We start from the raw sequence: 27,210 nt of genomic DNA on the forward strand, positions 1-27,210 counted from the left end.
AACAACCTTCTGGCTGCTGCTTTCCTGGCTGTTTCCTAGTCTGGCTTATCTCATACTCTCTCTCTCTCTCTCTCTCTCTCTCTCTCTCTCTCTCTCTCTCTCTCTCTCTCTCTCTCTCTCTCTCTCTCCCTCCCTCCCTCTCCCTCCCTTCTCTCTCTCCCTCCCTTCTCTCTCCTCTCTCTCATTCTCTCTCTTTCATTCTCTCTCTTTCATTCTCTCTCTCTCTCTCTCTCTCTCTCTCTCTCTCTCTCTCTCTCTCTCTCTCTCTCACACACACCCCCCTCCCTTCCCTTCCCCCATCTCTTCCTCCACTCTCCTCTCCCCTCCTCAGAGCAGCCCTGCTGGGTTCCAGCCCATTAAACACTCTCTAAGCTCTGGGCTCCTGAACTTTTGTGCACCTTTTTTTCTTTCTTGGATCTAGAATGTTGTCTGTCCTGACTTTATCTTGGGAGCGTTGGAAATATCTCACTTCCGAGGGGGCTGACCTGATGCAAATGCCTTGCATGCGGCTGACCCAGATTGATTCCTGTTCCAGCATCTCATATGGTCTCCTGAGAACCACCAGGAATAATTCTTGAATGCAGAGACAACAAAAAACTCCTGATTCAATCCCTTTCCCTGCAGAATCCTCTACACAGCACTGGGAGTAGCCCTTAAATGCTGCAATGTATGGCACCCAAAACATACACACACGTGCACACGCCACACACACGTGCACACACAGACATGCCCCAACACGCAGTCACGATTTATCACACACATGTCTGCTGCATTGTTTTTTGCTTGGTTAGTGCTATCTGGTTTGAGATGCTTTAGCATTACCAGGGGTCTCAAACTTTGGCCCACAGGCCGCAAACGGCCCTCCATACAGCATTTTGTGGCCCTGCCCTAGAGGAATCATTTTTTGTTTTTGTTTTGTTTTGTTTTAGTTGTTTGGATCACAACCCCCAATGTTCAAGGCTTACTACTGACTTTGCACTCAAGGATCACCCCGACTTTGCCTCCTGCGGGCCCGCAGGTAAATTGAGTTTGAGACCCCTGAATTGTGAGATTGCACATTTTTGTTTACTTAGTACACTTGTACGTCTCCCATTTCTTTTATTCCTGGTAAATAAGATGAATTTTTTTTTCTTGCTCTAAAACAATGTCCCTAGGTTTGTCTAATTGAATCAAAGTCATTAAGGCCATTGTTCTGTGCTAATGATGTTGTGTTGTACAATTCTCAGCAGCGAAGTTTTTACTAATCATTTCTAAAAGACAAATGAAAAAATGGGGCATTTCTAAATAGGAAAGGTACCCATTAACTTAGGAACAGCCTGCTTGTCTCTGGCAAATGACAAATGCTTAGAAAATGTGTAAGTGTCCTAATCCTCAATCAGGTAATCGCTGAGCATTTCGCTAATCCTTGCAGGTAACAGATACTGCAAAAGTCAAGATCCCCAGGACTGCCTCTTGATTACTTTTCAAACTGTTAGAACATAAATCTCTTAGCAATGGAGTAGGATTTCCTAATAATGTTTTCAAATATTTGTTTTCCCCATGGACATTGTGATTCATAACCTGGATTAATCTCCTCACTCTGTGTTGCATTCCTGGTCCATGATGAGCACTGATTGAAACACTATTGTATTCCTCACTGGAATGGCTGCTCTCTGCTTCCAGAGCCATCTGCTGCACAGACCTTTTCCTCTCTAGTCTCAACAGGTTTCCCTTCTGCTTCGCCTTTGTGAGGAATAGTACTACACTTGAATGAAGTGTAACTTTGGAAAGCCAGTTCTTTTATTCTTTCATTCATTAATTACAAGGAACTTTCCGCATAATGATCTACAGTGTCATATGTGGCTTGTTTGGTTGGTTTTTGGTTTTTGGGCCACGCACATCCAGTGACACTCAGGGGTTATTCCTGGCTATGCACTTAGAAATCCCTCCTGGCTTGGGAAATCATATGAGACGTCAGGGAATCGAACTGCAGTACGTTCTGGGTCAGCAACGTGCAAGGCAAATGCCCTAACACTGCGCCATCGCTCCAGCCCCTCAAATGTGTTTTTAACGGTCAATTCAGATAGCGCAAATGGTGTGAGTTAATGAGTTAAAAAGTAAAAAAAGTTTCTGGCAAAGTTTTTTTGACAACTCCCCACATAACTCTTCTTGTTCCTTGAACCCTTCTGTCCCCTTTGCACAGAAAACTCACTCTATTTTGATTCTTTCCTTGGTTATTTCCTGTAAGACTGGAGATTAACTGGTTATCCTTTAGCGAGGTAACTAGCAAGAATAATACGCAGTTAAAAAATTATAAAAGGCCCCCTTCGAAATTTGAGTCATTGTTTTATCAGCTTAGTGATTATCTTGGCCAGTGTACGAATCTAGATTGGTTTCCTTTGAATGTTCAGCTATAAGAGAACACCAGAGGACTGAAGGTACCAGCTGGTTCTCACCAGCCAGACGCTTGTTAGTTGAAGAGTCTGTGCCGCGAGTCTTACGAGGTTTAGGGGCAAATGAGATGACTCACGCATCTAGAATCAGATTTGCTGTTTGAGAATGAATTTGTTGCATCCATGATAAATGTAGCCATGAAGCTAGCAGACATGATAGAAAACCCTTCCATTTTTCTCTTTTTCCCTATTGGGAACATCAAATTCATTCTGTTACGGGTTTTGTACTGTTTTTTTTTTTTTTTTTTCTTCATCAAGCAGTTTTTGTGTGCACCGTTTCTTTATCTCTCGGCTTTAACAAAAATAGAATATGCTCCAACACATCCTTAATGTGAATTAAGTGAGACTTGGACAGCGCTGGAGATCATTTCTTAAAGCCTTATGCAAACAGGAATCAGATCTTGGGCTTTATCATCAGTATGGCCTGGCTAGAACCCAGCATTGCTTCTCAAGCTTCAACTTCAGAGCACCCTTTGCACAATAGAGATTTGGATACCCCTGGAGGGGAATAAGCAGATTAAAGGACCTTGGCATACCCAGTCTCAGTGTTGCAGGTATGGAATCGTCCCAACCCTGGGGCTTGAAGGACTGGGAGACACAGGACTGAGACCTTGTGAAAGAGACCAGGGAAATACCAGGCCCTGCACAGGACAGATGGGGCATGGTCTTTTCTCCCCGGGGGAGCCCTGGGGAGCCTGGGGAACAGGCTGGGGTAAGGGACTGAGGGATGGCTCTCTGCAGAAGAGGAGAATAGGTCTAATTTCTCCCCAGGTTCCCAAGAATGTAGCCTTCCCACATAGAGAAGGATTTAGGATGAAGGTGAAACATGGATCAGGAGAGGTGAATTTAGGAAAGGAAGGGAGGGAGGGGGATGGAGGGAAGGAGGGAGTGAGTGAGAGGGGGGGGGTGAGGCAGACAGACATGCAGGCAGAGACAGAGGGAACAAGGGAGAGAGGGAGGAGAGAAAGTCAGGGAGGGAGGAAAGTAAGATCTACCCTTTAGACTCGCAGGGGTCTCAAACTCAATTTACCTGGGGGCCACAGGAGGCAAAGTTGGGGTGATCCTTGAGTGCAAAGTCAGTAGTAAGCCTTGAACATTGGGAGGTGTGACCCAAACAACTAAAACAAAACAAAACAAAAAGATTCCTCTAGGGCAGGGCCACAATATGTTGTTCGGAGGGCCGTTTGTGGCCCGTAGGCCACGAGTTTGAGACCCCTGCTCTAGAGAGAACAAAGGCTTCTCCAGCACAGAGAGTCAAGGATGCTGGAACAGAGAACTTGCAGCAAAGATTTTTGAAGAGAAACCTGTAGAATGATTGTAGGCAGGGAGTGAGAGGGAGAGAAAAAGAGAGAGGGAATGAAAAGGAGGGAGAGTAGGAGAGAGAGAGAAAAAACAGAAAGAGAGGGAGGGAAGGGAAGAAGAGAGAGGGAGGGAGGAAGGGAGAGGAGATAGAGAAAAAAGAGGGAGTATAAGAGAGATGGGATAGGGAGAGGAAAAGAATGAGGAAAAGGGAGGGAGGGAGGATGAGCAGGGAGAGAGATCCTAAGGAGACCAGAGTTCTGGCTGTTGATAGTGAAGGTGCTGAGGGTGTGGGGATGGGTGTCATAATAATTGGTCTGGGAATACCCTAATGTTTTAGACTCCATAAGCATTTAAACCACAAGCAAAGACCAGAACATTCCAGACTCTAGGAGCATGGTTGGAGAGAGGGTGTGAAGAATTCTCCTGAGAGTCTAAACTAAAGGAACAAGAAGAAAGTAGAGCAAAGGTGCTGGTTTCATCTGGGGAGGAGCAGTTAGGGGTACATGGGTCTCCATTCTTAGATACCTCTGTCCCTGCCCATGGCTTGAGCTCTCTGAGCTCTCTGGGCACCCAGCTTTCCTTGTTGGCTTGTACCTAGAGGAACAGAGCTTTTTAGTGTGTGATCCAGCATTTTCAGACAGCAGTTTTCTTGGTCTCTCCAGCAGAATTAGTCCATTTGCTGTTATGGCTTCTTTCTAGTACATCTTTAGGTGAATGGTCCAAAGAACATTTCTTCAATTCATTCTTCTTTCTTTGTTTTTATTAATATTTGTATTTAAAGCATTATGATTTAAAGAGTAATTCACAGCTAAGTTTATTTTTTAGACACACAATGTTTCAGCACAATTCCACCTCCACTATCAGCCTCCCTGTACCAGTGTTCCCAGGGTCCTTCCCATAAACATCTCTCCCAGCTTACCATCTCAACAAGCACCTTTTCAAATTTGGTTGTACAAGTTTGGGTCTCATGATTTCAGTGTTGTTGACTGCATGGCTTGGATATTTAGTTTTGTCCTTTTTTTTTTTTTTTTTTTTTTTTTTTTTTTGGGCCGCCCACACCCGGCAGTGTTCAGGGGTTACTCCTGGCTCTATGCTCAGAAATCGCTCCTGGCAGACTCGGGATGCTGGGATGCTGGGATTTGAACCACCATCCTTCTGCATGCAAAGCAAATGCCTTACCTCCATGCTATCTCTCCAGCCCCATTTTTGCAATAATTTTTTTTCTTTGGCCACACCCGGCGGTACTCAGGGGTTACTCCTGGCTATCTGCTCAGCAATAGCTTCTGGCAGGCACGGGGGACCATATGGGATGCTGGGATTCGAACCTACCACCTTAGGTCCTGGGTCGGCTGCTTGCAAGGCAAACGCTACTGTGCTATCTGTCCGGCCCCAGTTTTGTCCTTTCTTAATACCACCCATGCACCTGAGTCCCCTTGACCCCTTCCTTCATTATTTCATATCTGTCTTTCTCCCCCTCCTCAATTTCTCTCCTTCTCCTCACTATACTTTGGGGCCAAGACTGATCTAGGCAGTCCCCTTTAAACCATTGCATTTCTTTAGGCAGTTATTCTAAATACCACATATAAGTGATATAATCCTCTATTTGTCCTTCCTCTGGCTTGCTTTATTTAACATGGTATCTTCCAGTTCAATCCGTGTTGCAGCAAATTGCATGGTTGCATCATTTCTTTTGGGGGGTGGGGCACACCCAGTGACACTCAGGGGTTACTCCTGGCTATGTGCTCAGAAATCGCTTCTGGCTTGGGGGCCATATGGGACACTGGGGGATCGAACCACGGTCCGTCGTAGGTTAGCACTTGCAAGGCAGACACTGTTTGCGCCATCACTCGGGCCCCGGTTACATCATTTCTTACAGCTATGTAATATTCCATTGTGTATATGTACGACATCTTGATGAGGCACTCATCTGTTGTTGGACATCTAGGTTGATTCCCACTCTTAGCTGTTGTACTGTGTGCTGTGATGAATAGGGGTGTGCATTTGTCCTTTTGAATCAGTATTTTACTGTTTGAGAATACCCCAAAGTGGAAATTCTGGGTCATATAACAGCTTGATTCTAAGTTTATTGAGATCCATCCACATTATTCCATAGAGGTCGAATCATACAACATCCTACCAACACAAATTTTTCCCAGTCCTTTTGACATGCCATTCTCACTGGTGAAAGATGATAACTCACTGTCATCTTGATTTCTATTTCCCTAATGATAAATGATGATGAGCACTTTTTGTCTTCCTCCGAGATGTGTCTGTTCATTTCCTCTCCCCATTTTTGATGGTGTTTTGTATTTTGGAGGGTTAATCTTTATAATTACTTTATATATCCTAGATATCTACTCTTTATCTGATGTGTCAAATGCAAATAATTTCTTCCACTTCATTAGCTGTTTTTTAATTTTAGCCTGTGTTTCTTTTGCCATACAGAAACTTTTTAGTTTGATGAAGTCCCATGTGTTCAAATTTGATTCTTTGGACTTTGCCATTGGCATCATATCATTGAATACTCCATTGAGGTCTAGGTCTTGGAAGGTTCTGTGGATTTGTTTATATATTACTGACTTGATTGTTCATTGTCAGAAGCACAGGTAACTTTCTTAAAAAGTAAATAAATAAATAAAAGCAGAGCTAGAGATATAAATAATAAAGAGGTAAGTTGCTTGTCTTGACTGTGACTGATCCCTTTTCCATTTCTAGTATCACTTTATGTTTCCCTGAGTTTGCCGGAGTGATCCCTGGGCACAGAGTTAAGTTTCTAGGCACCTCTGCAGGTTGCCTAATACGTCTTCCTCATCAGATTTCCATAAGAAGAGATGCAGAGTTGCATTTTTAGGTACAGAAGTACTTTAATACTTAGGCAGATGCTTTAGCAGTGAGGTTTTTATTGTTCATAACCACCCACTTGAGTAACCATTGACACATGAATGGGAAATCAAAAGTAACAAGGATGTATATGTGTGTGTCTCCAGTGTGTATATATACAAATGCATTCATTGGAATATTATAGTCAACCTTAAAAAGCATTGAAAATCAGGGTCAGAGCAATAGTACAGCAGGTAAGTTTGGCATGCAGCTGACCTAGCCTCTATTCCCTACTATCCCATATGGTCCCCCCTGAGGAGTACCAGAGTAATTCCTGAGGGCAGAGCCAGGAGTAACCCTAGAACATGGCTGATGTGGCCCAGAAAACAATTAAAAAAAAATTGATCCATGCTACAATATGAGTGAACTTCTTTGTTTGTTTTGTTTGTTTGTTTGTTTGTTTTGGGGCCACACCCGACAGTGCTCAGGGATCACTCCTGGAGGCCCCAGAGGACCATACAGAATGGCAGGGATTGAACGTGGGTTGGCCATGTGCAAGTCATATGCCCTATTCGCTGTGCTATTGCTCCTGTCCTCATGGATGAACTTTTTTTTTTTTTGGTTTTTGGGCCACACCCGGTGACGCTCAGGGGTTACTCCTGGCTATGCGCTCAGAAGTCACTCCTGGCTTGGGGGACCATATGGGACGCCGGGGGATCGAACCGCGGTCCGTCCTAGGCTAGCGCAGGCAAGGCAGGCACCTTACCTCCAGCGCCACTGCCCGGCCCCTATGGATGAACTTTTAAAGCAAGTTACACTAAAAGAAATTGCCAGTCAACAGGAGAGCCTTACTGTCTGAAGTTTCTAGAAGAGGCAAATCCATCGCAACCACAAGTGGCCAAGCTGGGGCCAACAGGGGCCAGGGTGGGTGTTTCCTAGGTACAGAGGTGCTCTTTGGGTTGATGAAAAAAATCCTGGAAGAACATGTTGCACTGGTAGCATCACATTATCACATGCTGTGTGTTCTTAGGACCACTGGCCTATATGTTTTACAAGGCATCCATGGTAGACTTGATGCTAGGCATATTTATCATCATTTTAGACAAGCCAGTGACCATTGAACAAGAAACACCAGCAGCCTGTCCTACAGACCAGCATCTCGTTTCTTTGTCACCTTCCTTCCGCTGTATTAGTTACCTGTATTAGTTATCTCCCACACCTCCCCTCATTTATCTTGGACAAGTTTGGCTCTGGCCATAACCATGCCTGTGTTGTGCCAACCCTGTCAGCCAGCAGGGGTCAACTTTCTCCTGGTGTATTCAGGGACCAAGGGCATTCCCTCCTGCTCATGACCAGGAAAGAATGGGTCCCAAACTGATGATCAGAGACAGTTATTCCTTTCCAAAAGAGAACTGTGATATATGAAAGGTAACTGGACATAACCAGGGGGGTAATTGAGGCTCTGAGGAGAAAATAAGCTTGAACAGTGTGGCTTAGGAGTGCCCCTGAACCCAAGCAGTGTCTATCAGTGTTATCTCCTTTAACCAGAGCTCTCTGAGGGAGGAGGGATGGCCCAATGTCAACTCTGATTAGGAGTCACTAATCATGGGGGGATGGCGACCCTCTTTGTGCTGTCCTTCCCCATCCCTGGAGCTCTGAAGCTCTCAGCTCCAAGGAGAATTCCCCAGAACAATTGCTCTGTGGGGTCCCCTGGAACAAATAGCTCTCTAAGGATTCCGTCTGCCAAGAGATTCAGGAACAGCATCACAGAGGTCATTCAGCATGGCCACCTCACATCATGGTGGGTTGTGGTGACATGTGTGACCTGCGGATGTGGGCAAACACCCCAGGAGTAGCCATCCCTCACCCTCCATCCTCCATTCTCTCCTTGCAGGATGAAGACGAGCTGGACTCACACACCATGGTGAAGAGCAGCTCGGAGAGCGTGGGCACCATGCGGGCCACCAGCACCCTGAGTGAGGGAGCGCAGACCATGATCGAGCATGGTGGCAGCGTGCTGGAGTCAGACCTGGGCACAATGGTCATCAACAGCGAAGGCGAGGGCGAGGGCGATGACGACGGCACCATGAAAAGTAGGCGGCACTCCCCATCCTCATTCCAGGGCTCCCTGTAAAGGACCTGTGGGGTCCCGAATTCAGCCTCGGCCTGGCCTCCCTGTGATAGCCAGTTGTGTTGGTTTCTTGGCTTTATTTCATCGTTTTAAAAAAGGAGAATGTGAGAGCCAGAGTGATAGCACAGCAGAGATGGCATTTGCCATGCATGCAGCCAACCCGCATCCGAGCCTCAGCATCCCATAGCATCCCAGAGCAATGCCTGTAAGTGATCCCTGAACACAGTCAAAATTAAACCCTAATTGGGCCCGGAGAGATAGCACAGCGGCGTTTGCCTTGCAAGCAGCCGATCCAGGACAAAAGGTGGTTGGTTCGAATCCCTGTGTCCCATATGGTCCCCCGTGCCTGCCAGGAGCTATTTTTCTGAGCAGACAGCCAGGAGTAACCCCTGAGCAACGCCAGGTGGGACCCAAAAACCAAAAAAAACCAAAAACAAACAAACAAAAATTAACCCCTAATTGCTGCTGCATGTGGCCCAAAACTGTACCAAAAAAAAAAGTGTCACAAAGAAACTTAAAAAAATATCTCTCGGGGCCAGTGTGGTGGCGCTAGAGGTAGGTGTCTACCTTGCCAGTGCTAGCCTAGGACGGACTGCGGTTCGATCCCCCGGCTACCCATATGGTCCCCCAAGCCAGGAGCGACTTCTGAGCGCATAGCCAGGAGTAACCCCTGAGCATTACCAGGTGTGGGCCCCCCCCCAAAAAAAATCTCTTTTTATTTCCCCTTCTTGCTTATGATTGCAGAAGGTGCTTCATCTTTTATTTGAGGGTCGAGATGCTTTTTCTGTCAAATGATGCTAGCCCCCAACTTAATTTAATTTGTGAAGTATTTTTAGAGATCAAAATGATAGTGTTCCTAACATTTGCTTTTCCAATCTAAAAAAAAAAAAAAAGGCAAACCTCAAATTCAGTTCCAATATATACAACATAATATTATTTCACGTTGTCTGAATTATCAGTTCAGCTGCAGTGAGAGATGAGTGCAGGCCGAGGGGTAACAGGGCCAAAGTGGGTAGGAAGGAAAATTAGGAGGAAAACCAGGGGCATCAAGGGAAGGGGCCCAGTCCATGCACTTGGGGCTCCAGACTCGCTCCTTGGTCTCTGTCTGTTTTTCTCTCTGTCTCTCCTCTCTCCCCACTCTCTTCTCTCTCCTCTCTCTGCTTAGTTGCTCTTTCATTTTACAGTTAGAGTCAAATGCTATTTGCTTCCCAGCTTCCTCTGTCTCCCCCAAACAGGTCACATGTGTTTCATGCCAAAGCCTCAGTACAGGGCCCTGCCCACCACCCCTCAGCCCCACCACCCCAAATGCCCCCAAAGCCTGTGTACTAAGGCACCTGGAAGGTTCTGCTGCTGTAGGCAGAGTGGAGAGCTAAGCAGCTTCCTCTCTGCTAGCGTCTCCTTTTCTCTAGACTCTGGAGTCTCTGTCAGGGGTTAGTAAAGGCCTGCAATAGCCCAGAAGATATTCTGCTTCCGGTGAGGAACACTACCTGTCAGTTCTGAGCACTGTAGAGATAGTTTGGGTTATCATGGGGACCTGGGTGTGTCATTTCTGGCCCCAGGGACCTGATAGAAAGCCCAGTTCCAAGTTGAGATGGTCCTTTAACTGTGGTTGATCTTTTAGCTTCAGCAAGTTTTAAAACCCCCAAGCCAGGAGCAGCTGACCTGGGTTCAATCCCCAGCATCCCATATGGTCTTCTGAGCACTGCCAAGTGTGATTCTTGAGTATAGAGCAAGGAGTGAGTGAGCCCTGAGCATTGCCAAATGTGGTCCCTAAACAATACAAAATCCCCCGAGCCAGCACTCCTTGCATTTTAATTTCCTTTAATTTTTAGACATTATGATGTAGGACTTTCAGAGTCCCTCCCAAAATCTAATCAGGTGATTTGAGTTTTACTTCCAGGGATTATCGTTCTTTATAGTATCACACTAGTAAGTAAATTTTTCCTCCACACATAATTCCTTTCACCCCTGCTTTTCCACCATCGCCTTAGAACTGCCCCAGTCATGTAGAAAGTAGCTTCTGGCACATCTGTCAGCATCGCCTTGGCTCACATGTTGTGATGTTTGTGAACCCCCAATGAGACTCTAACAAGAACATTTAAGAAATCTTGGGACCAGAGCGATAGCCCAGCAGGGTGGGCATTTGCCTTGCACATGGTTGAGTCTGGTTCAATCCCCGGCATTCCATATGGTTCCCCAAGCCTGCCAGAGCGATTTATGAGTGCAGAGCCCCCCAAAATAACCACCAACAACAAAAACTTGTTTTCTAAACTCTACAATGTTCTATTATACACTAAAATCCTGACTTTCCTGGTGAAGTTCTAAGTAAGTAGCCCAACATTTCAGTCTTAGAAGCTGAAATTACTAATTCACATCTAACTTGCCATTTAACTGAGCACAGGGCATGGGCCAAAGTGCATGTGTGTGTCTTCCCAGACACAGGGTTGGGCTTCCTGAGACCCCCTCCACTGGCTAGAACTCATGGCCCCCGTTCAGCTCAGATCCTGGGGTTTCCAGCTGTCTCCTCTCATTCTGCCTGCCTTAGCGATGAGAAACAGCTGGTCACTGTTTCCAGGGCAACCGCCCTTCAGATGTCCTTGGACATGTGTCAGATGGCATCCTCCCACTTTTCCTGAGTCCCTCTAACCTTCATGCAGGTAATTATGTTCTGAGCTTTTCATCTCTTTCACGAATAAGCCTCTGGTCCTTCTCCACATCACCCGCCTCCTCTTTTATATTTGAAGTAAGAGTCGGATGAGTGAAGAAAAAGCTGATGTCAGTAGCTTCTGTCTTAGCATCCTGGTTTTTATGTCTCTGCGCTAGACTCTTGGCAACAAGTTAAAAGGACGAATTCCCAAGATCATTAATCAGGTGGAACTCCCACATCTTAAAATATTTATAGAGCAAATTAGGTAAGACTCATAAAGTCCTCAGATGTCAAAATATATTATGCTAACGTTATGATTAATTGTTATTTTGCTTTTTGTCACAATCAGGCAAAGAAATGAAAATTTAAACAAATTACATTTTGTTGAAGTATCGAGATTTTGCTTTTCTGTTTGTACATTTCCAGGAAGACTTCTTGCTGTTTAGAAGGAAATTTGTGAAGAATTAAGGAGCAGCTGGTGTGTCATTTTAGGGGCATTATAGTTTATACTGTTTGGTATTACCATGTGTACATATGTTTTAGAAAGCACATGAAGAAGAGGGAGAACTTTTTTTTCTATAAAAATTGTACTTGGGGAGCTGGAGTGGTAGCACAGCAGTAGGGTGTTTGCCTTGCACGCAACTAACCTAGGACGGACCACGGTTCGATCCCCCGGCGTCCCATATTCTGAGCACATAGCCAGGAGTAACCCCTGAGCGTCACTGGGTATAGTCCAAAAAAAAACAAAACAAAAAAAATTGTATTTGGCTGAGCCCAGAGTAATAGTTCAATGGGTAGGACATTTGCCTTGCATGCAACCAACTCAGGTTCACTCTCCAGTATCCCATATGGTACCCTGAGGACTGCCAGGAGTGATCCCTGATCACAGAGTAAGCTCTGAGCACTACCAGGTGTGGTCAAAACAAAAACAAAAACAAAACAATAAAAACAAAAACCAACTTCTACTTGGGAATAGAAATGTTTCAGTATCACACATTTGTGTGTTAACATCACACAACCAGCCAAAATGAATTTGGCTGGATGCATCAGAAATCCTCCAAACAGCAGGACTGTGCTCAGATAACCTCTGGTTTCTCATCTCATGGAACAGAAATCCCAGAAGCAAAGTTTTCTGCTGGTGATTTCATGGTATCTTTAGAGTCTCTTTCTATGATGCCATCTGTAGCTCATACACCTGCAGAAGGGCTGTCAAGTCATTCATCAACTGGGCATCCCAGTCAAGAGACAAGAAGGAAGTCACTGCTGATCACAAAGCAAAGGAACACCATAGCTCTTAACCCTAGTGATACTGAATGTTAAATTTGGGGAGGGGTTGCTTTACACTTGTGACCCATTTTAAGAATAATCAATTAGGACTGGATATTCCAGTGGGTAAGGCATTTACCCTGCATGTGGCCAATCTGGGTTTGATCACTGACATCCCGTATTGTCCCCTGAGTACCACCAGGAGTGACTCCTGATTGCAGAGCCAGGAGTAACCCCAGAGCATCATCAGGTGTAGCCCAGACCAACCCCGCTACCATCACCACCAAAAAGAAAGAGAAAGAAAAGAAAAGAAATCAATTAAGTGGCCAGAAAAATAGGACAGGCTGGAGAACAGGTTTTGCAGGAAGATGCTAATGTTCAATCTTTGATATCCCACGATTCCCAGCACCATCAGGAGTAACCCTCGAACATGACCTGGTCCACAAAAAATGAAAACTTACAAAGCACACACGTGTAATTTTCTTGTACAGTGATGTCTTCTTTTTTTGTCATTTGTGGCTCAAAATTAAAAAAAAAAGACTTCATAGGCTAAAACATGTAAAAGATTCCTTTTTTTAAATACTGCATTATTTGTTGTTGCTCATATTATAGTGATTCACATAATTAAAGATTAGGCCTAACCATCCAAATGCTCATAGAAACTGAAAAAGACCTCTATGTTGTTATTGAGAAAAGAAATACTGCCTGCAAGTTAAGAGTCTACACATGTCTAGGGAAGCATTGGGTGAATTTAGAAAGGAGAATAACAGTCTTCTTGCTGTTTGTATACCGGCTTTGTTCATGAAACTGGAAACACCCCAAAAAGTGGCTAAATAAAATATGATGCATGCAGAAAAGCAAGGAATATATTTGCCTTTTAAACACCAAGGAATTCTGTTATAATGTGGACCAGCCTTGAAGGAATTTAAACTAAAGTGAAGCAAGCCCAGGTTGTAAAAGACAAACCCTGCCCTGAGTCCCACCACTCTGAGAACTGTATTCAGTCGATTTTCCTAGATACAGAAAGGACAGTGCTGGTTGCTGGAGCTATGGATGAAGAACAGGGGAAGCTGCAGTAACTGGGCACCAAGTTTCACTTTCCAAAATGGGAAAAGTTGACGATTGGTCGCCCAGTGCTACTTTATTAATCGTGCATTGCTTAGTGGTTAAGATGGTCAGAGTTAGGTCTTGAGAAGGATTCTTATAGACTGCTCTGTCTCCCTTACCTCACCTTTGTATTTTATTTATGAAAACATTTTTTAAATTTCTTTGTTTTGTTAAAGAACCATTATTTATAAATTTATTGACAGTTGGGTTTTAGGCTTATATTATTTCAACACCAATTCTACCACCAGTGTCTATTCCCTTTTATTTTTCTTTCTTTCTTTTTTTTTTTGGTTTGGAGGCAACACCCACAATGCTCAGGAGTTAACTGCTAGCTCTGGGCTCAGGAATCACTCCTGGTGGTACTTGGGGGGACCATTTGGGATGCTGAGGATTGAACTCTGGTTGGCCACTTGCAAGTCAAATGCCCTCCTCACTGTGCTATTGTTCTGGTCTCTGTCTCCCTTTTATCTTTAAGTCAAAGAGTTACTTGGGGCCAGGGATTTAATTTAAATGGTAGAGCACATGCTTTCCATGTCTGAGGCTCTGGACTCTATCCCTAACACTGCCTTCCCCCCCCCCCCCCACTAGGCATTACTGGGTGTGGCCCCAGAACAGTAAGGACAAACATGTTAATTTAAAGATTCCAGTACCCCTGAGTCACTACTTAGACTAACCCCATAAGCTTGAACTCAGATTCACTGCATAGTCTCAATAAATGATAGCAGTTTCAGCCTTGTGTTCCCTGGGCCAGCATGACTTTTCTAATGCCCCTTGAGCCAACAGTGCAACTCCATGCTCTGAGGAGTGAGAATTGTTTGAAGATGTCAGCCACATTCCTGGCCTCCCAGCTCACTGCTGCAATATTAGTTCTGCCCAGAGAGGCTCGTGGAGAAACTGGACCATCTCCACTGGCTAGCCAACAAGATGATGAGTTGAAAAAACTAGTCATAGGAATAGATCTGGGGACGATTTACTGGACATATGACCTAGCCAGGACTCAGTCTTGGCCTGCAATTTGGGGCGGGGGTTGGGGGGTGCAAAGGGGCAAAGGGTTTGAGTATAAGGTAGAGGTATTACATGCAACAGAAGCAGAAACTATGGGTAAACTTTCAGCATACTCTTGTAGGCATGAGTATCCTTCCTGTAGGGAATCCTGAAAGAGGTGGGCCATTCACTGTCTTTGATCTCAAAAGTAATTGAACATTTTTATTTATAATTAGCATTATAGTGCCATTTATTTTAAAAATTAGCTTATTCTGGAGCTGGATAAATAGTACAGCAAGTAAGGCACTTATCTGGCACTCTGGCTGGCCCAGCACCAAATTGTTCCCTCGAGTCCTTGAGTGTAGAACCAAGAAAAAGCCCTGAGCAACAAACACAGTGTGGCCCAGAAATCAAAATCAGAAACAAAAAATTTTAATAGCACAGTGGATAGGGGGTTTGCCTTGCACACATATGACTTGGGTTTGATCCTCAGCATCCCATATGGTCTTGACCGAGCCCACCAGCAGTGATTCTTGAGTGAGGAGTCAGAAGTAACCCTTGACTACTGCCCAGTGTGGCCCAAACCCCCCCCAATATATTTTTTTAATTTGTTAAGGGAACATTGGTTTAGAAAACAGCATCTTGATTGTTTCAGGGGCACAGATGCACCTCAGCAGACTGACCTCCAAAGTTCAGGTTTCCCACCCACTTATCACTTTCCACATGCACATTCTTCTGCTAGAAGTTAACTGTTTTCTTCCACTGGATATTATCTCTGCCCTGGCTTTAGGAGAAAGATAAATCTTTGATCTGATATAGAAAGAACCAGGTTTCTTATGTGTTTCAAAGAGGATAAAGTTATAGTAGACTGTGCCCAAATTCTGAAATTTCTCTTCTGTCCCAAGTCATCCTGCCTCTCTGTCTAGTGAAGACATTGCTCCAGGGCTTGCATGTTTTTATAGATGTAGCCTGACTTGTGTGTTTTGTTTTGCTTTGACTCTGTTCATCATGGACTTTGGTGAGCCCAGCACCTAACCCAGGTGAAGTATTTGTATTGCTGAGCAGGGACATAGAGCCACTGTATAGATCTCTGGAGAAACTCATGCCACCTCCTGCTCTTTGTTTCCCCGAGGAAATGCAACTTCACCACAAGCGCCAAGGCCAGCCTTTATGGACTACTTTGATAAACAGGATTTCAAGAACAAGAGCCGCAACAGCTGCTGCCAGAATGTGCACGACCCTTTCCCCATGTCCAAAAACGTGTTTCCTGAGAACTGGAAAGTGCCACAGGATGGAGACTTTGACTTTGTAAGTCCCTCTTCATCCTTCTGTTGGGCCTTTGCTCTTCCTTTGTCTGATGTGTGGTTTGTTGAGAAGTATAGATGTGTGTGTGTGTGTGTGTGTGTGTGTGTGTGTGTGTGTGTGTGCGCGTGCGTGCATATGTCCATGTGTTTATGTGTGTGTGTAAAGCTTGGCTTTCTGTGAGTAGTCATTCGGGGAGAAGTAGCTGGTAGTGTTGGAGTTTGTACATCTAGACGATATTCTTGCAAAAAAGTTTCTGCAAATTGGGTCCCAAATCTCGGTGTGGGGGGGATTTCCAACTCTTACTGATGACTGTTTCAAAAGATGTGTTCAGTGATGCAACAGGAGATGCTTCTGGCCACTCATCCTAAACAAAGGATGTAGAGGCATTTATGAGATAGACTTGGAGAAATTTGTCTTAACTTTGAACGCTGAGTGATTTCATCTTGACTTTAGTTCCACGTTTGTCAAAAAGAAGCCCTAATTCTGTATCTATAAAGCATATAAAATTGATTATAAGAATGCTTTATTCCCTGTTCTGTGTCTCTTTTCTTTATTTCTTCTGTTCTATTCCTTGTTTTTGTTTTTAATTTTTGTGTGTATGCCCCACTCTCAGGGCTTACGCCTATCTCTGTGCTCAGGAATCACCCTGGCAGAGCTCAGGGGGGATAATATGAACTTCTAGAGATTGAACCCGAAACTCATGCAAAACAAGTGCCTAACCTGCCATACTATCACTCCAGCCCCTTTATTTCTTTCTTTCAATAACTATCAACAATCAGATAAACATTCTCAAACAACTACTTTATGACTTAAGAGAGTAAATTCTCAAAATGAGCTCTTTCGTGGACATATCATTCACTTTAGCATGTTTTAAGTAACATTTATGTACTTTCCACATAATATAACTACATAAAATAATTGCTGATTTGTAATATATATAGTAATATATAATATTTGTAATGTTATCTATTTATAAGTAAATAGAATTTTAGACTTAACATATACCTTTTTAAAGGTTTAAGTAATATAAAATATTTTGTTTGGTTACCATCTTTCTTTCTACATACTTTAGCAATATAAATACTTTTAATGTTAAATATTTGCCCCAGATATAATTATTCAGAGTTTTTAAATAATCAGATAATAAATACATTTTAAGCAATATCCTCAATAAACTCAGTACTAATTTGCTAACAAATATCAGCAATATTGTAAAGAGTAGTCTGAAAACATTACTTGACAACATACACTTATATTTTTCAATTGTGAAGTTTGAAATTATGAATCAGAATAAGACTATATCTTTGTTCCTGTGGTTCTAGTAAATTTCATTTTAGCCATCTGAATTTTGAAACCCATGAATTATTTAGAACACACTGACATTTAAGTTTTAAATCATTCATGCAGATGGTGAATAATGTAGACTATTTTGCATCGTAGAACTCTGTCTTGTCTCCGTTGGAATACATCTCAGCAGCCTCTGGGGGTCAGGCTGAAATGACTTACAAAGTAATGAATAAATGATCATAGTTAAGAAGCAGCAAATGAAATCTTGCAGTTCCATTTCAGTTAAGCCTTGGCTGCTGCTGCCCTAAGGTAATGTCTTGAAGAAAATTCTTGGTTTTCTGTGCAACTTCATACTTAACGGTTAGACTGGGGTCAGATTCCTGGTGTTTCTCAAGTAGCTCTGTTCATCAGGAGCTGGAAAGTGTCTCTAAAGACCCTCACTCAGGTATCTGGCCATTGCGCTGGCAAGGGTTCACCACAGACCATCAGGAAACCATTTTTGCTCCTTGTACTACATCCTAAAACTTGTGTCTGGGATCCACACAGTGCCAATGGCTTTAAAAATAGCCAACAGTGGGCATCTATCTTAACCTAAGAGTAGAAAGAATTTGACACTAAAACCCACAAATATTTGCAAAAGGACCTATAGAACACCCTTCTGAGGTGTTCTTATAGTCCTCTTATGAGTTGGAAGATTGTCTTGTTCAGATGTCACTGCTTACCTACACTTTCAGTGCCATCTCTATTTGAATATCAGTGACCTTCTTCACAAAAATCCTCATATTCTTGGGGGCTTTCAAAGGATCTTAATGGTGCAGTTTCCGATGGAAGTTCAATGTTTAAGTGATTCAAGCAAGTGATTCAAAAGCGGAAGCCAAAGTGGGTGGTTTCATATTTCTACAAATTGAGAATTTCTGCAGTAATCAAAACAGGCAGATATGGAGGCCAATAGAGTGGAATAAAGAGATCAGAGTAAATCATCACACACATCATCGTTTTCCTTGGTTTAAGGTGCCGAAATCAGGCAATGAGAAAAGAACAAACATCTTGTTTGCAAATAAAATTGAGAAAACTGGAGAGCCATGTGCAGAAGGATGTAGTTGGGCCCTTGAAGTTACACCTGAGACAAAAATTAACTGAAAGTGAATTTCTGAAAATCAAAACACAAAAACTAAAGATTGCTGATTGCTTGAAAGTGACACCAACCATACATCAACAAAAGAAAAATAAAGCATCCATTGGACTATTTTAGAATTAAACATTTTTATGCATCAAAGAGCATTTCAAAAGGTAGCTTACAGAAAGGAAGAAGACATGCAAATAAATATCTTAAATGGAATAATAGCATTAAGGTGTGATGTGGAGAACACCCTGAAATTCTACAACTGCAAAACACCAGCCCAGTTGAAAATGGGCAAGGAGGGGCCAGAGTAGTGGTATAAGAAGGGCATTTGCCTTGCATGCACTAACCTAGGATGGACCGCAGTTCCATCCCCTGGCATCCCATATGGTCCCCCAAGCCAGGAGCGATTTCTGAGCACATAGCCAAGAGTAACCCCTGAGTGTCACCGGGTGTGGCCCCTTCTCCCCCAAAAAAAAGAAAGAAAGAAAAGAAAATGGGCAAGGAATGAATGTAGGAAAAATATTCCCTATTCCTGATTATCAGGGAAATGCAAACCAATGTGAAGGTGAGATGCCATTTCACACTACCAAGGATGGGCTTGATAAAGGAGGCGAGAAACAGCCAGCAGGACTATCTTCTGGTTCAGGTTCTGTGAAAACAGCATAGAAACTCCTCAAAAGAAGGAATGAAGGGCTTCTGTCTCACCCAGAGACTCCACTTCTCAGCTCTTCACCCAGAAGGAAAACATTCAAAATAACACATATACCATATATGTGTCTGAAGCAACACTGCTGACAATCTGCATTCAAGAACAGGTGTGTGGGCCAAGATGTTGCATGCACACACACAAGCACACACACACACACACACACAGACAAGCACGAACACACACAGACACACAAGCACACACGCTCACTTGCTCACTCACTGCAGTAGTGCTTGGCCCTGTGAAAAGAGTGATCCCACATTTGCTACAACTTGGATGGATCTGGGGTGGTGGGGAGGCATGTTAGGTAGAATTAGTCAGACCCCAGATGTTCTCACTCCTATGTGGGATGTAAAACCACAGAGCAAAGAACAGATGTTGTCTGACAAGAATAATCCATGGGTTTGACCTTCAGGACTGAGGTTACAAAGGTGATAGGGGAAGGGACAGAAGGGGAGAATCTAGAAATGACCACAGGACAGTGGTAGGGTGTGGTAGTGCTCTGGTGGAGGTGATAAGGTAGCAGTTTTACACACCAGAATCATGAATGTTGATGCTATTATAGTCCTGTTACGTCAACTATCAGCAACAAATAATCATAGTACAATAATGAGCTTGGGAAACAATTCAAATGGGCCAGTGATTCAAGTCAATAGTTCTCCAGGGATGATATACAAATGGTTGCTATGCAAATCAAGAGATGCTCACTGTCTGTCATCAAGAGCGAGAGGTAAATTGAAATCTCAGTGAGAACTCTACTCGCCCACGAAGATGCTACTTTGCAAACAGGGGGTGTGCAGGGGATGGTAAAGATGTGCAGAAGTTGGAGTTCTCTGGGCTGCATATGAGAATCCAGAAGGGTGCAGTTTCGAAACATAAAATCATGCCTACAAATGCAGTTGCCTTGTCTATATGCAGCCAGTTCATAAATTCACTCTGTTCTCAAAAGAGATGGAAACCAAGCTGTGAAAAAATATGTGTACATCGGCCTCGAAGCTGGAAACTGTCAGTCTTGAGAGAAGATGGGCCAAGTCCCCGCCCTTCTGAAGCCACACCTGTTATAACCATCACCCACAACTGCCTCTTCACCAATTGCCCTGCTTCCCCATTCCTCCACAGCTCTCTGCAGAGACCAATTTGACTAAAACTCTAGGGATGCAGGAATGAGGGCTGATATCAGTAGGACTCTTGGAGTGAGTCCGTGCCTCCTCACCACCACCACCTTCTTGTACTTCCGGAAGCTGTGGCAGCTAAAACCAGGCCTCACAAAACCTGCAGTATCATCAATAGTGCTTGGAATTCCTGCACAACTCCAATTTTTTTAATACTGCCATCTCCGTAGGAACACACCAATTTAGATACCCATGTGTATTTAAAGCAATCTAATGTTCAGAAATATATGATGTCATAGAATGGTCAACTAGCAACAAGAGCTTACTAAGCCTTTGGACAATGACTCAATGACCTTATTGCAAGGCACAATAATCTTCAAGGATTGTCTTGTTGCTGTACTCTTTTATTCTTTTTTTTAAATAATTTTGTATTATTATGTATGTATTATGATCAACTATGTCAACTATGTTACATGGTCTTTAAATAACATATTAAATTTTCTTTAAAAAAGACACTCTAAGGGCCGGTGAGATAGCATGGAAGTAAGGCGTTTGCCTTCCATGCAGAAGGACAGTGGTTTGAATCCCTGCATCCCATATGGTCCCCCGTGCCTGCCAGGGGTGATTTCTAAGCGTAGAGCCAGGAGTAACCCCTGAGCACTGCCGGGTGTGACCCAAAAAACAAACAAAAAGACACTCTAAAAGAAGAAGAAATGAAACATAGAATCATCATGGGATCCACTTTTAGGTGTGTCCCCAAAAGAAGCAAAACACAAGCTCAGGTAGCTGGAGATGCAATGTTATTCACAGTCTCATGGAGGAAACAACCCAGCTGCCCATTATAGATGAATAAGCAGAAAAACCAAAGGTGGTAAGAGAACCACAGAATACCATGATCATGACCTAAGAAGGAAAGGTGGATTGTACAGAGGAACCTGGAAGATAAGATGCTGAGAAAGAGCCAATCATGAAAGAACAAATTCTGTGCAATCCCACTGACATGGGTGATGCATAGAGACAAACAGCAAAATGGTTTCCTCAGCCAGCCCAGGGGAAAGAGAGAGAGAGATGTGGGTCAGTTGTTTAGAGGGTAAAGAGTGTCAGTTCTGTCAGGTTAATAAAGTTCTGGGGTAAAGAAAAGTAGTACAAGGGTCAAGGTCCTTACCTTGCATATGACCAACCCTGTTTTGTTCCTCTGAATAGCACATGATCCCTGAGCACAGAGCCAGGAGTCAGCTCTGAGCACAGGTGTCACCCAAAAAGAACCCCAAACAAATGGGAAGATATGTTGATAGAGTTCACTGTATTGAGGCTTCGAAGAACAACCAAGTTCTTCGGCAAAGGCACTCTTGAAAAGAACCTATTAGAAAGTGCCATAACTAAAGTCAAAGAAATTATATGACTGAAAGGATACTGGAGTTAACTATAAAAAATGTTAATAAAATCTTTCAAAATTTTCACTTTCCAAAAATTTTATACATATACTCTTACTTTCACTTTTTTTTTGTTTTGTTTTGTTTTTTTGGTTTTTGGGCCATACCCAAATGCTCAGGGGTTACTCCTGGCTATCTGCTCAGAAATAGCTCCTGGAAGGCCCAGGGGACCATATGGGATGCCAGGATTCGAACCAACCACCTTAGGTCCTGGATCGGCTGCTTGCAAGGCAAACGCCGCTGTGCTATCTCTCCGGCCCCTACACTTCTTTTTTAACCTCATTCTAGTTCTGTGAATCAGAGTGTGACATTTTCCAGTGACAGTTTACTATAAATAAATAAATCAGCCTATCCTAGATTTGTGGGTCCTTCTCTTTGGGTATTCCAAAATTTATTATTATACATCAAACTAATCTGATTGATGGTCTGCTCTCTGCATAGATTGACAGAGATTGCATGTTTAAAAAAAAAGCACAATAATTTATTAGATTAAGACCTGAAAAAAATAAGTGTTGTGTTGTAATCCAGAACTATAATTCAGATGTTGGGTAGTTTCCCCAAAGAAGACCACCCTGCAGAGAAAGGACAGCAAGAAGGAAGCTGGGAATGGAGGGGTATGGAAGGATGGATGCAGGGAAAGGCTGAGAAGCCAGAACCTGCGCTGGGCAGATCTTCTGGCCTCATTTCCGAGCATTAAGAGGGTAAAATGGAAAGTTAGGGCTAAGGAGAGAGTATAATGAGTGCTGCCCTGCATGTGTCCAACCATGTCCCTTCAGACCAATGAGAAAGGATTTGGGAGGACCAGAATGGCAAGGAGGACCCTCCTGCTTCCCTGCATTGCAAGGTTCGAGCAACTGTGCATACTCAGGCTTACCATTAGCTGAATGGCCCAGTGGTTCAACTGAGAATCACTGGTTAGGGACACCCCCCAGGACCCTTAGAGCGCCACGGGGAATGGTTCCTCCAAAGAAAAATGAAATAGGGGAAAGGTAAATCTGGGCCAGCTGATGGAAGCCTTGGATTTAGAATTGCAAAGTCTGAATTTTTATTTCAGAGGTGTAGAAATTCCTGCACATGGCCAAGTTTAATGAAAAGTGTTTTGGGTTATTAGTTTTGAGGGGTGCCTTCAGGAGTAATGGATGGCAAAGAACAGGCTTGATCTGAAATAAAACAGAAAAGAAAGAAAGAAGACATAGGTGTAGGAGACCATGAAAAAGATGTAATGAGTAGAAATAGCCAGGTTATTCCACAGATTCCTGATCCCGTTATGGTGATGGGTATAGTGTTAGGAAAGAGAGTATGGGGGGATGCGGTGAGGACAGAGAAGGGACCACTATGACAATGAGAGTTGGAAATGATCACTCTGGACAAGAACTGGGTGCTAAAAGGAGGAAAAGTGAGAGGCATGATAACCCATCAGTAGCCATATTGTAGACCATGGTGTCTAAAATGAAAAACGGTGGGGGAGAGAGAAATGTCTGCCATAGGTGCAGATGGTGGAGAGGGCAGGAGGGAAACTGGGGACATCGGTGGCAGGAAATATGCACTGGTGGAGAATGTTGGATGTTGTATGACTGAAACTCAATCATGAACAACTGTGTATCTTATTGTGATTCAGTGAAAACAATTATTAATAAAAAAAGGACAGCGAGCAGAAATCAGAATGAAAAAAAGTCCTACGGGGGGAGGGAGGGAGAGAGATAGAAGGGGGGAGAGGGGGAGGGGGAGAGAGAGAGAAGAGAGAGAAGAGAGAGGAGAGAGAGAGGAGAGAGAGAGAGAGCCTGGATCCACCTTTTTTTGCCCATTTACCCAGGGTAGGTGGTCTTTGAGGGGGGCTTGGTGGAACACAGCAGCTCTCCCCTCTCCACCCTGGGAATGACTGGAAGGATGGGGAGATGGACAGATGGATTTAGGATGCTGAAAGGGGCAGGGAGCCTGGTCGGTGAGGCAGAGGATCTGGGAAAGAGGGGACATGGGTGGGTGTAGAGGGCTTGCTGAATGCTCTGCTTACAATGACATGGTCTAACGCTGGAAGCAAAGGCAGATTTGCACTTAACCCCACAGCTGGGAATGATAAGGGAAATCTGATCTTCTGCATTCCATCATACATTAGATACCGACCATTTAGGAAAAAAAAAAAAGGCTCATCAAAGTATAAAGTGCTGAGGTTTCTGCATGTTTATCTTCCCTCTTTGTGATGTATCTGAAGGCTACCTTCCAAAATGAGAACTGGGTTTATGAGACTCTCTTTGTCTATTAAATAGGAGCTGTTGCTGGCTTGCACCAGGCTTCAGTTCTCTTGACCATGTTGCTAGGACATTGAACTTTAGTCTTCCTGCCTCTTGGGTGGGTGGGGGGAGACTTGAGGGGAGAAAGACAAAGGAGGTTTCCTTGCCTTGTGTGTTATCCAGAGCAGGTCCCCGATGTGGGAGACGCCTGTTGAGCAGATGTGCTCCGAAGCACCGGAGTCTTGGCTGCTTTTCTTTAAGCTATTTTCTGGATTTCCATGTATGTTCCTGGGTCTAATGAGATGATTGGAGATATAATTTATGAGGTGCACCAATCCTGGGGTGGTATAGCAAGCTATATTGGAGCTCATTGAAGCCATTATTTTAACTCTACTTTAAAAAAAAACAATAATTTGTTTAGGGCGTGCCTAGGAAGACTTCTAAAGCAAATGGAAAAGGCAAATCTGTTTATGATAGCACTAGTCTAATGTTTCATGGTTTTGTGTGCATTATTTTCAAACAGCCTTTGCATCCAGATTGTTTAGTGTTAAATAGAGAGCGTGTAGACCATAGTTTGCTGAAATTACAGTATCATATTTAAATAGATGTATTTTGGGCAACATAAAGATTTTGGAATAAGAACAAAAACTTTAAAAGCCATCTGTTAGCTCACTCTATTGGTTCCAACTTTGCAATAAAGGAAGACAGTGAGTTGCTAATCATTACTAGGATCAGCAGAGGCAGGTAAAGCAGCCCTTTGGGATTTGGTTTGTGCCTCCAACAAAACTATAAAGTATCATTCCTGGACAACAAACATCCTGAATTATTTGTTCTGTGCAGGATGGTGTTTTGAGCTCAGGGGGTCACCAGGGAGAAGCTCACCCTGCAGACTGATGGGAGGGATTGGAAGTTTTGTTTTTCATGTGTAAATTTGCTGCAGACTTTCCAAATTATTTAGTTTCTACTGCTGGTTTCTGGATGGATGGATGGATGGATGGATGGATGGATGGATGGATGGATGGATGGATGGATGGATGGATGGATGGATGGATCAATCAGTGTGAACAAAGAAAAGAAAAGGAGGGGAAATAAGAAAAAAGAAAGGAAAGGGGAAAGGAAAAAGGAGAGAAGAGAGGGAAGAGGAGGGAGAAAAGAGGAAGAGGAAGGAAGAAAGAAGGGAAAGAAAATGAGAAAGAAAAGAAAGGAGAGGGGGCCAGAGAGATAGCACAGTTGGATAGTACAGTGGAGGGCATTTGCCTTGCACGCAGCTGACCCAAGATGGGCCTGGGTTCGATTCCCAGTACTCATATGGTCCTGAGCCTGCCAGGAGTGATTTATGAGTTCAGAGCTAGGAGTAATCACTGAGCACAGCAGGGTGTGGCCCAAAAACAAAGGAGAAAAAAAAACAAAGAAAAAGAAAAAAAAGATGGGATACAAAACATCTGATGTAAAACAAGAGATCCATGAACCCCCAAGAATGTACTATCTCTGCTCTGGGGCCTTCCATGGACATTTTTGCAGCCAGGGTTGGCCCTTGGGGGGGCGGGGGCGCTGTGTCTCTTCCTTCTGCTCCAGCAGGTGTGAGAAGTAAGCCTGGATAGAAGGGGCTCCGGAATCAGCCCCCTTGAATGCTCTGGGCATTACAGGCTCCCACAGAGAGCCTAGAGCTGGTCTTTTCCCTGTTCTTGATGCTCCATCTGCCCAAGTACAAATCAGAGCTGGGCTGGAGCACCACAGAGAACCCCTGTCCTCTTTAACCTGTGGCTCCATGGACAGAAGGAGGCAAGCACCCCTGTCCAGTGGAGGATGGGAGCGTAAAGCTGGCAATTAGCTTTGTGTTCATTACATGACCATTGCCAAGTATTTCCAGATGTTCGCTGGCAGAGTACTAGAACCCAGGACAGAGAGAGGGACCCTCCAATGGGCTTCTCCTGGGAAAAGGAGAAAGAATCTCAGACAGACAGACAGAGACACACTGGTGGGGCCCTGGAAGAAGGTCCGAGCTCCCAGTTGGGGGATGTCATGTACCCCAAGTATGTAGGGGTGGGTATGGGCACTTTGTCCTCTTCTCTCCCTCCTCCCCTCTTGTAGAGCCAACAGGAAATGAATGTTAACCATGGAGCCTGGGTGATGGGACTCCCAGAACACTTTCCCCTGTGTGGTCCCTGCCAGCTCACACAAGCCATGGCTGGCCACGGTCCCAGCACAAGGGGTGGCGTGTGTGGCTGTGTCATGGAACTGTCTAGGCCCACAGAGAGTTTTTATTAGATTTGGACCATCCCATCTGCAGAGGCACTTAAACATCTTTTGTTTTGAGAGTGGCCTTCTTCAAAGATAAGTGTCGGGATGTAAGGCCAGAATGGGGTTCATTTACCCCCATACCCCCAAAGCCTCTCCTGGCTCTTGAGCTGATGCTGTCTTGAAGACAGCATTGCACAAGCATCTCCCTGGGCCTCTCTGACCACTTCCCCTCAAGACAGCTCCAGCCACTTGGCCATCACAGGTAGAAAGATCATTTGTGCTCTCTCCATCCCAAAGATCCCACGAGGCCAGAAATATCTGTTTGGAGTAAGCCAAGAGTGCTGAAACCAAGGAGCAGGTTGTGCCTCTGACCATCTTGAATTCGAGAAGCTTAAGCTTCTTGCTCTGTCTTCATTTTCTTCCCATCAGAAACAAGTCTGCCTGTTCCAATGGCCTAGTCCCAGTCCAGCCAGCAGGTCCTGGTGCCCCTGCTGCTTGTCTTGTCACCTTCTTAGATTTTATTAGGATGTTGAAAACACCTGCCAAAAGGGAAATGGGGGAGGGGTGAGAGCACAGCAGAAGGGAATTTGCCTTGCACATGACTAACCCAGATTCAATCCCCAGCATCCCATGTGGTCCCACAAGCCTGCCAGGAGTGATTTCTGAGTGCAGAGTTAGGAATAACCTCTGAGCCCCACTAGGTATGGGCCCAAAAATAAACAAAAAAAGGTTCCCAAGAAGAGTTCTTCTAGGATGAAATTTTCTTCTGAATAGCTAGTCCTTTGAAAAGTGGTGTTTATTTAGAGACCCTATTGGGACATGGACCGGTTCACACCATGAAGCTTGGAGGCTTTGTGTTCTGAGCATGAGGAACGGCCAGTGATGCGGTCAGGACAGTTGGGGACCATATGGGTTTTCTGCTCAGAACCTCATTTCTGAATGTTTAGTCTGTCATCAGTGGCCACTGTGAACTGTGAGGTGAGTGCAGCAAAATGATGCTGGCAACATTTAGAATCAGAGAATGAACAGACAATCTAATCTTTTGACCACTGATTTAAGACAGATGCCCCAAGTGTTTGCTTGTGA

The 27,210-nt window shown here is 44.1% G+C and overlaps 1 protein-coding gene across 1 annotated transcript in view; it reads left to right on the forward strand.

The window, feature by feature from the left end:
- The window catches only part of STK3 (serine/threonine kinase 3), a 219,325-nt gene that overhangs the window by 154,155 nt on the left and 37,960 nt on the right, over positions 1–27,210 (forward strand). Inside the window, exons 9-10 of the mRNA XM_049773897.1 lie at positions 8,449–8,647; positions 15,822–15,997. Of these exons, the coding sequence (XP_049629854.1) occupies positions 8,449–8,647; positions 15,822–15,997 (375 nt within the window). The remainder of the gene's footprint in view (positions 1–8,448; positions 8,648–15,821; positions 15,998–27,210) is intronic.

This window comes from Suncus etruscus, chromosome 5, assembly GCF_024139225.1.
Source record: "Suncus etruscus isolate mSunEtr1 chromosome 5, mSunEtr1.pri.cur, whole genome shotgun sequence".
Classification (NCBI taxonomy): domain Eukaryota; kingdom Metazoa; phylum Chordata; class Mammalia; order Eulipotyphla; family Soricidae; genus Suncus; species Suncus etruscus.